Consider the following 9,631-nt stretch of genomic DNA (forward strand, 5'->3'; position numbering starts at 1 on the left):
ATATGTGAAAGTCTGTCATATAATCTTTGTTTTAATTTTGAATTATAAATAAAATGTATTTCTTAATTGACAGAACTGATTAATATATGTGATAGAGTGGAAGAAATATCTATAAGAAAAAAGAAACGACAATGGGTTAAAGTAAAGAGCTGACAATAGGTTAAAGTAAGGTGAAAGAGAATGAGAAAAAAACTCCAACAGAGTTGCGCAACACAAGTTGCTCGTGTGAAGGTAATGGGCGACAGCAAAAGAGAATCGCCCGAGAATTAGCAACAAAAGTTGCTTCATGTAATAGCGCTCTAAATCGCTCATTTGTTACTTTTCGTTTGAATGTGTGTTTGGATGTATGTATGCGCGTGTGTCTATGCGTGTGGCGGCAATCAGCATGCGACAGTTGGCAAACACGCTCGTGCTCATATGTATGTAGCAAGGGATTTACAAAAAAAACATTATTTGTGTTTGAAGTGAGTAGACGGGTTTCTTTGCAGTCCCTGAATATCTCGCGAAATCTCATAATTATAATTAGTGAAAGTGACATAGTTTAGGTAACGACTTACCGGGAGACTGGACCTTTCAATTTGGATAGTGAACCTAGCAAAAAGATAAGTAAAATCTGATTTGAATCAAAATTTTATTTTTTACTTACTTGCCCCTTTTCGTGGTAAATTTATACAAATAAAACTTAAATTAGTTTCTTCCCCAAATAATAGCGAAACAAAACGTGCACTTAATTTAATCTGCGGTTTTGTTTTGCTCGATCAGCTGTTTCTCCTTTTTCGTTTTTTCCTTCTTCGCTTTGCCTTTGGTTACGGCATTGCCAACCATTAAAAAAACAAATAAGGTTTTTAGGACAAAGGACTGAACATACCCATTGACAGGTGTTCCCAACTATTTTCTGGCAGAGATATGGCCTCTGAAAATAGTTTGGGAAGTACACCAGAACACCTCCAAAAGGCAAAAAATGAGGAGATCACCGCTGCTGGAACGATTAAAAGTTGTGAAAACGCCGGCCAACATAACAAAAGCGATAAATCGGAGCAAATGCAGAACGAAGAAAATGAAGCTGGCAATATCTTTTGCAAACTGGGCACAAAAATTAAGGAGCTTGAAACCATGATGTCTGGCCAGAGGCATATTAATCAAGCTATGTGAGACCTTGTAAGCTGCATAATGAGCCTGTGCGACAATGCTGAAAATTCAGAGAAACCGCTGAAAAGAGCCATGGTAGGGAAAGCGTCGCAAGTATCCCCTATCCCCAGAGAAAAGCAAACGCCAAAGAGGGTACGAGAGCTATCAGGTTACTTACCACCAACAAAAAAACCAAAAAACGCGAACGATAAAGCCCAGGTTTCATATAGTGAGGTCATTAAGACTGTACCGAAAGACAGTTCCGCAGATAAGCCCGCATCCGAGAAATGGGTGGACGTGGTAAAAAAGAGAACGCCCGTTGAAAAAAGAACTCGCACGAAACCAGACGCAATTATTATAACCAAAAAGGACGGAGGATCATATGCGGACATTCTCAAGAAAATTAAGTGCGATAGTGGCCTTGAGGAACTGGGCACAAACGTAAGGCACATTAGAAAAACGCTCAAAGGAGACTTGCTACTGGAATTAAAACCCCAAGCAGACAAGAGAGTAGACTCGTTTGAGAGCGGTCTAGAGGGAGTAATTGGAGAAATGGCTGTAATACAGCAAAAAACGCATAACGTCACTATAATGTGCAAGGACCTGGACGAGATAACCACCACCGAAGAGATCTGCGACGCGTTACAAAAGGAGTGTGGTTTTCAGAATATAGGGCCAGCAAATATCAAAAATATGCGGAAGACAAGAAGCGGCACTCAAATAGCCCTTATATGCCTGCGGGTTCAAGGCGCTAAGACTGCCCTTAAAATAGGCAAAGTAAAGATCGGGTGGTCGATCTGTCGCCTCCGGGAGTACTCGCCTATCTCCCGTTGTTACAGATGTTTCCATCCAGGCCACATGGCGCGTAAATGTAGCAGTGTTATAGACAGGTCTTCTCTTTGCACACGTTGTGAAAGCCCGGGACATGTGTCAAAAGCGTGCACTAATACACCTAATTGCATGCTGTGCAAAGGGGAGCATTCAGTTTTGAGCACGACTTGCCCTAAGTACATGGAGTTGCTAAAGACAACGAAAAAATGAGAATATTGCAGCTGAACTTAAATCACTGCGCCGCAGCACAAGCACTGCTGCAACAAACCATAATTGAAAGCAACATTGATGTCGCCCTACTGAGTGAGCAATATTGCCAACGTTCGGAAAGTACTTGGATCACAGATATAAGTGGCAAAGCTGCAATATGGTCCTGCAACGGACAATCATTCACATCTTGCTGCAGAGAAGCAAAAAATGGTTTCACATGGGCGCAAATAGGAGGAATATTTCTCGTAAGCTGTTATGCCCGTCCCAGCGCATCCATTAGAGAATTTGAAGACTTTCTCCTTGAGTTGTCTTTAGAAAGCAGATACAAATCACCGATAATAATGGCAGGTGACTTTAATGCATGGTCCACTGCTTGGGGTAGCAGATGTTCAAACCATCGTGGGCGCCTGGTTCTAGAATTCCTGAGCCAAACCAGCCTCACAATTATTAATAGTGGCACCAAAAATACATATCAAAAAGGAACTAAAGGCTCTATAATAGACCTGATGTTTGCAAATGACGCACTAAGCAGACACATTAAGTGGGAGGTGTCAGACATGTTTACATATAGTGACCACATGGCAATCATTGCTGAAGTTTCGTTCTCTCGGGCTCAGGAACCCTCACGCATCAACACTACACGAAAAAGAAGCTGGAAACAAACAGATTTTGATACTGACGTTTTTGAGATAGCCTGGAGTGCAGCAGTAGCACCGGGCGAGGGCAGCGTCCACTTAGTAACCGCATTGTGAAAGGAACTGATGGCAGCATGCGACGCTACTATGCGAAGGACGAAATGTCACAATAGTCGAACCCCTGTATACTGGTGGAATGAAGAAATTGCAAAGCTCTGTCACGCAGCTCGACGTCGCCTACAACGCAACCAAAGCGACGAAAACGAAAACCGTCTCAAAGAAGCCTTTAAAAGCCACAAAAAGCTCTTAAAACCCGAACCCGAAGCAAAAGAAACTGTTTTGAAAAAATCTGTGGTGAAGCGAATATAGACCCCTGGGGGACTGCTTATAAAATCTGTATGTCCAAATTCAAAAATAAGCGGCAGCAACCCAAATGCCCTACGTTCATGAAGAAAGTCGTCGAGGCATTATTTCCGACGCATGAACCGATTACAAACGCTGAGCAACGAAACGAAGATGCTGAATCACCCCCACTGGTTACAGAAGAAGAATTATTGGCCATAGCCAAAAAAATCAAAAACAACAAAGTGCCTGGTATCGACGGAATACCAAACAGAGCTCTAAAGGTAGCCATAATTTCGAAGCCCACTCTTTTTGCAAAAATGTACAACGCATGCATAAAAGAAGGGATGTTCCCCGATCCCTGGAAACTCCAGCGTCTGGTTTTAATCCCAAAACCAAAAAAACCACCAGATGAACCTTCTTCGTATCGACCTCTGTGTATGCTCGGCACAATGGGCAAAGTGTACGAAAGCATAATAAGAAACCGCTTGGAGTTTGCAATCCAGGAAGCCGGCGGACTATCAGAAAGACAATACGGCTTCAGAAAACAGAGGTCGACTATCGATGCACTGAAAGAAGTTGTCGACACTGCGAAAATAGCAGTAAGTGGAAAAAGATGGAAAGGTGGTACAAAAAAATATTGTGCGCTGATCACCCTGGATGTGAAGAATGCATTCAACTCTGCTAAATGGGAAAATATATTCAAAGCCCTATACGGAATACGCGCCCCTCAGTACCTCATAAATATCGTTATGAGTTATTTTAAAAACAGAAAGCTGATATACGACACCACCGAAGGCATCGAGAGCTACCCTATTACAAGTGGAGTACCACAAGGATCTGTTTTAGGGCCTCTCTTATGGAATCTAGTTTATGATGGGGTGCTAAGAATTCCACAGCCTAAAAACGTTAAGCTAATCGCATACGCAGACGACCTTATAATGGTAGCAGTGGGTAAACAACTTGATGACCTACAACATAAATGTAATGAATGCATAAATAGCCTACGCCAATGGTTTTCTTCCAAGAATCTGGAACTGGCTGAGCACAAAACAGAGGTATTGCTCATAAGCACCAGAAAAATTGAGGAAAAAATAACTCTCACTATAGGAGAGTGCGTAATTACACACACAGTTGAAGTATTTAGGGGTAATATTGGACTCCAAACTGAAACTCAAGCAGCACTTGGCAAACATAGCAAATAAAGCAAATAAGATTTATAACGCCTTATCAAGAATGATGGCAAATAGAGGCTGTTTGCGCTCCAGCCGCCGACTTCTAATCGCAAAAGCTATGAGCTCAGTTATACTATATGCAGTTCCAGTATGGATACAGGCACTAAACATGAAAGCATATGCCAAACCAATAAATGCGGTGCATAGACTCACAGCAATAAGAGTAACAAGTGCTTTCCGAACTATTTCCAGCGAAGCATCTGAAGTACTAGCTAGTATGCTGCCCATAGACATCCAGGGTGACGAGCTCACGAGATTATATGAGCTATCAGCGCCAATTACAGAAATTCAAAAGAGAGAAGAGAGAAAGAAGAGCATAACTATATGGCAGCAACGGTGGCAAACCTCAACTAAAGGACGGTGGACCCACAGACTTATACCTGACATCCATACGTGGATAAGTAGACGACATGGGGACCTGGATTTCCACCTGACCCAAATATTAAGCGGGCATGGGTGCTTCAGAGGCTACCTATACAAATTTCAAAATGACGTCAGTCCGTATTGTTCGATGTGTGCGGAGTCCATAGAAGACTCTGAACACGTGTTTTTCCATTGTCCTCGGTTTCGAAACATAAGGGAAAAGTTAGAAACTGCACTAGGTGGTAGCCTAACGGTGGAAAATTTGACTGCATTTATGTGTCAGTCCTCTGACAAGTGGATAGCTGTTCGCGAAGCGGCAACTTCCATCATGACTATATTAAGACAGTTACAGCAGAGTAGGCGTCAGTCCGTCCGTGCTATAGAGGAGACGTAAAATGTCTTGTCACTCCCATGAAGTAATACCTTATCTGGTGGTTCCGTGGGAGAGTCTTGAGTTGGGAGTAGGTTAGGTTTAGCGGATTAAAGTCCCGCACTCCGGCTTTTGATGCTTCCTCCTACTAGTTATAAAAAAATAAAGGCCTTAATTCATTAATTCGTTTCGTGTTTACTCAACCATTTTGGCGCGAAAGTCTACCATTGAAGTGTTTGAGCATACTGTTTTGTTGCCACCAACACGCTTTGCAAACACACACGCATATATTTTGTTAGCCAAAATTTCAAATAAAGAAGATGAACCCTTGTGGGAAAGTACGACACATAGACTGTTCAGAACATGAAGATTGTTTTTGAAAATAAAATATGAATTATTAATGTAAATATCAAAAATTAAGTCTTAAATTAATTAACAATTATTTTAGATGGCTTCCATAATTTGATATTTTTAAGAATATCTGCAAACGTCGGCACCATATGGACTCATTTTCTTTTTATGCCGCTTATCGATTTCAAACCCGCGGTAGTTGGCACTTTGGATGCAGCTTTCTTCGCCTCTTCTATTGCCATTATCATACGCCGTGGTTCGGTTAAAAACCAAATCCATAACAACTGACTGTAGCGCCAAAGTTTGTCTTTTTCCTATTAAGTAAAAATAAATAAAGGATTTTATATAAATTCATAAGAAAGGCATTTAGAATATCTTACTAATCTTTCAGCTATGTTTTCTTGAAATTGTGTACGCAAATAACGCAGTGTTCTATCAAGGCGCTCCTGAGTGGTTTTGGCGTTGTAAATGGGCATTAGGAAGCGCACATGTTCGAACATTGGCGCCTCCACAGGGCTATCATACACCATTGGCCGCAATAAAGATTCTAGGCGTTGCCTAAAAGCATACCAAAACATTAGTTCGAAAAGCAGGAATATTTTAATATTTTCTCTTACAATTCGTGCATTTGTGCAGTAACATTTGCATAAGCTTTACCGCCAATCATACCCTGCACAGCATATGACAAGAGTCTGGTGAATTTCTCATATTCATATAGGCAAGACTTTGGCTCGCTGCGCACTTTCTGACCGAGATGACGCGATAATCGTTCGGCTATTGCATCCAACAGTGATGGCGCAGAGGTATTAGTAAATATATTGCCATAAGCTAAAAGTGGCGTGTTGTTCTGTTGAATAGTGCGCATAATTTTAATGCGCCTTTGACAATTATCTGTTTCACTATTTAACTGATCTGTGTTCACAAAACGATTTCGTTTCCGTTCTAAATCCAATTGTATCGCGATCCAAACAAGTTCGGCATTTGATAATGCATCCGAGATAATTTTTGTTAAACGTTTATCGGTTTCTTGGCGCTTTAAGGCACGCTCTAATTTTAATTTCGTATTTTCATAAAGTATCAACTCCATGCGCTGCTGAGTATGCTGTCGCACATGCAAAGTGAGATCGTTCAAAAGAGTTTCATAAGCAATCTTCAAATGGTGTTCGTTCATCATTTCCAGTTCGCGAGTTTCATGCTCCATGTCGGCAAGACTGATGACATGTATTTGCGAAAGATCCAAAAAATCGATCAAAGACTGTGTAGCCTTTGATTTTGCCTTTTCTTTAATATATTCCAGCGTATAGTATTCCATACTACACAAAAAAAGGAAAATTAATTTTTGAACGAAAGAGTTGGAAGTAATAAATTTTTTATGCGCTTACGATTTAGCTAAGGATTGAAGTTTGTCCGAAAACTCTGAATGTTCAGATGAGGTGCAATCCATTTCGCTGTAATCCTGCAAAATAAATGCTTATATGATTACTATTTTGAACAAAAATAATAATGACTGGTTACTGCACCTGAATTTTGAAATTCTCCTTCATGTATAAAGTAAAATATTGCATGAATGTATCGCATTTCAGCAGGTATTGATCTATAGGTAATTGATGAATAAAGAGCGGTGGCGATTGCTGCGCAGTAAAAATAGAAAATAATAATTTGTGGCACCAAATGTGACAGCACAAAAATATACTTACAATTTTCGTAAAACAACGAGTGGCTTCGTTGGAAAGTTTATAATTTTCCAATTGCATTTCCTCCAGCTGTCGGGCATAGCTTTGACATTCATTTAGCAAATCATTTTCTTTATTAGTTAAAATACTGATTTCATTTTCTAATTCTCCCAATTGCGCGTTAATTTTGTTCTTGGTACCTCTACAGAGGCCGAAAATATGTATAGATATGTCATAAATAAATAATTCCAATTACTACCTCATTTCCTCAACGAGTGTTGCGTAACAATCTTCTGTATGTTCTAGCAAATTAAGTTCCTCAGACATCGCTGTTACTTGTTCCTCTGTGTATTGCAGCAATCCGGGATTCTCAATTTCCATTTCCTTTAGTTTCGCAGCGCGTTCAGTAGATTCCAGCAACTCTCCCTTTTGCTTTAACTCGTCAAACTCTAATACTTCATTCTCGGTTAGTATATTGATATCAGTTATATTTTCAGTGAAAAAATTGAAGAACTTTTGGAAACGATCATCATAGAGAATCCATTGGTTAGCGCAGTCGAACCCCAACTTCTTGAAGGCATCAAAGTGCTACAGAGTAGACAACATACATATATTCCACATATTTTCATTTTGTTTATCTGTTATTCAACTTACATTAATCAAATCGCCCATAATTGTTAAGAAATATGAAACTAGAATCCAAAATGCAGTTCAAATATTTTGTTTTAAATCAAATGGAATTCTTCTTCTTCGTATTTTTAAAATTGAGAATTTCATATGTATTTACACCAATATTGCCAATTCGATGCGTAAAATAAATGGGCTACACTCCATTTGAATGCAGGGTGCACATGATGAGCAAGTAAATTCCAAACTAAATTTTTTATTCCATAATTTGTTCAGCTTTATTTTAAATCTTCTAAAATCTTTATATTACCTGTTAATTTTTAGTACTTGATCAAATACTTCACCTTTTTACTACGATTAGTGCCGACCAATCGAAATATCCCTGGTGAATTAACCAATAGCGCTACCAGAGATTAGTTGAACGGTTTATATACTATTAGTTTTACTTATTCACTTTCTTACGCAAAGGCATGACGAAAAGCTAGATATGTATCTTGGTTTCCATTGTAATTCTTTCAATTATTTGTGGTTTGAGAGCTATGACTTGCTCGCGCTAATGTGCTGATTTTTGCAATTCTATCAGTGTTTGTAAGCACTGAAATTTGTCACAGTTGTTTAAATTTATCGATAAGCGTTGAAATTAATTTGGTAGCACTTTTCGCGGCAGGAATGACAATACAATTTCACTGTGAAATAAGTGAATATTAAAAACTTTTAATTAAACAACAGCAACATGGTAAGTAAAAATTAAGTAAATGTTTTCAAAAGTCTTGAAAGCCATCATTATATGTAAGATTCTTGGATAATGCAGTTAAATTAGGCTTTGTAATGTAAGTGTTCTTATGTATCTCCTAGGCACGTCGTTATGATTCGCGGACAACCATCTTCTCCCCAGAAGGCCGTCTATACCAAGTGGAATATGCTATGGAAGCTATTTCTCGTGCTGGCGCAGCCTTAGGTATACGCACAGACGATGGTATAGTTATAGCTGCAGAATGTCATACAACGAGTCCATTATTAGACAATGATATCTTTCAGGACAAAATTTACAAAATCAATGAGTAAGTTGTAACATCCAGAATGCGTATCCATATATGATTTTTTGTCTAAACTTCCAGTCATTTATGTGTTGCTGTTGCTGGTATTACATCCGATGCCAATGTTTTGGTAAATGAAATGCGCTTAATTGCTCAACGTTATCAATATAATTATGGTGCACCAATACCGGTTGAGCAATTGGTCTCACATTTGTGTGACATTAAGCAAGCATACACACAATATGGTGGAAAGCGTCCATTTGGTGTATCGATTCTTTACATGGGTTACGATAGGCGTCATGGCTTTCAACTCTATCAATCAGACCCCAGTGGCAATTATAGTGGCTGGAATGGCACCTGCATTGGTAAAAGCTTTGGTGTAGCTATGTCAATGTTAAAGACAGAACTTGCAAACCGGTAAGAAAATGTAAAACATGTATATGTAAACAATTTAATTAATGTTGTTATTCATAGTTATGATAACGCCGAAAATCCTCTTACAACTGAAGAAGGTAAGAAAATCGCTATCAAAGTGCTAGCTAAGAGCATGGAAGGCATTAATGCAGAAAAAGTGGAAATGGCAGTTACCACATTAGGGAGTAATGGACGCCCTATAATTAAAATGGTCCAAAAGGAAGAAATTGCACAATTGATTACTAAACACAATGAAGAGGAAGAAGAAAAGAAAGCGTCAACGTCAGGGTCAAACTAGAATTAGATATTCGATTTTTCTATCTAATAACATTTTATGTTTCGGAATTAAACGGAATTAGTAAAAGTAAAAATATCAGTCAATGATTTTATGTATTTAGAATTTTTACGATATACA

The 9,631-nt window shown here is 39.1% G+C and overlaps 3 protein-coding genes across 7 annotated transcripts in view; 1 reads left to right on the top strand and 2 right to left on the bottom strand.

Annotated features, from left to right (window-relative positions):
• The window catches only part of LOC105230125 (atrial natriuretic peptide receptor 1), a 111,701-nt gene extending 110,924 nt beyond the window's left edge, over window positions 1-777 (bottom strand). For all 4 annotated transcript variants that reach the window (XM_049453589.1, XM_049453587.1, XM_049453588.1 and 1 more), the window contains exons 1-2: window positions 647-777; window positions 558-591 (exon numbers count right to left, since the gene is read on the bottom strand). The gene's annotated coding sequence lies outside the window, so the exon portion shown is untranslated. The remainder of the gene's footprint in view (window positions 1-557; window positions 592-646) is intronic.
• Window positions 778-5,464: 4,687 nt separating this feature from the next.
• LOC105227719 (augmin complex subunit dgt3) lies at window positions 5,465-8,209 on the bottom strand. Of its 2 annotated transcripts, XM_049451903.1 has the most exons (9): window positions 8,076-8,209; window positions 7,793-8,012; window positions 7,398-7,726; window positions 7,163-7,340; window positions 6,986-7,096; window positions 6,848-6,921; window positions 6,083-6,778; window positions 5,846-6,023; window positions 5,465-5,779 (listed from the first exon to the last, which is right to left on the bottom strand). In XM_049451903.1, exons 2-9 carry the CDS (start codon window positions 7,808-7,810, stop codon window positions 5,621-5,623), a joined length of 1,743 nt encoding a protein of 580 aa, XP_049307860.1. In that variant the 5' UTR covers window positions 7,811-8,012; window positions 8,076-8,209; the 3' UTR covers window positions 5,465-5,620. The 2 variants fall into 2 exon arrangements, with proteins under 2 accessions (XP_049307860.1, XP_049307861.1); XM_049451904.1 differs by having other exon boundaries at window positions 7,793-8,209.
• A 143-nt stretch (window positions 8,210-8,352) lies between these two features.
• LOC105227720 (proteasome subunit alpha type-4) lies at window positions 8,353-9,597 on the top strand. Its single transcript, XM_011207210.4, has 4 exons — window positions 8,353-8,501; window positions 8,621-8,826; window positions 8,884-9,219; window positions 9,277-9,597. Exons 1-4 carry the CDS (start codon window positions 8,499-8,501, stop codon window positions 9,512-9,514), a joined length of 783 nt encoding a protein of 260 aa, XP_011205512.1. The 5' UTR covers window positions 8,353-8,498; the 3' UTR covers window positions 9,515-9,597.
• Window positions 9,598-9,631: the final 34 nt, after the last annotated feature.

This window comes from Bactrocera dorsalis, chromosome 3, assembly GCF_023373825.1.
Source record: "Bactrocera dorsalis isolate Fly_Bdor chromosome 3, ASM2337382v1, whole genome shotgun sequence".
In the NCBI taxonomy this organism is placed as follows: domain Eukaryota; kingdom Metazoa; phylum Arthropoda; class Insecta; order Diptera; family Tephritidae; genus Bactrocera; species Bactrocera dorsalis.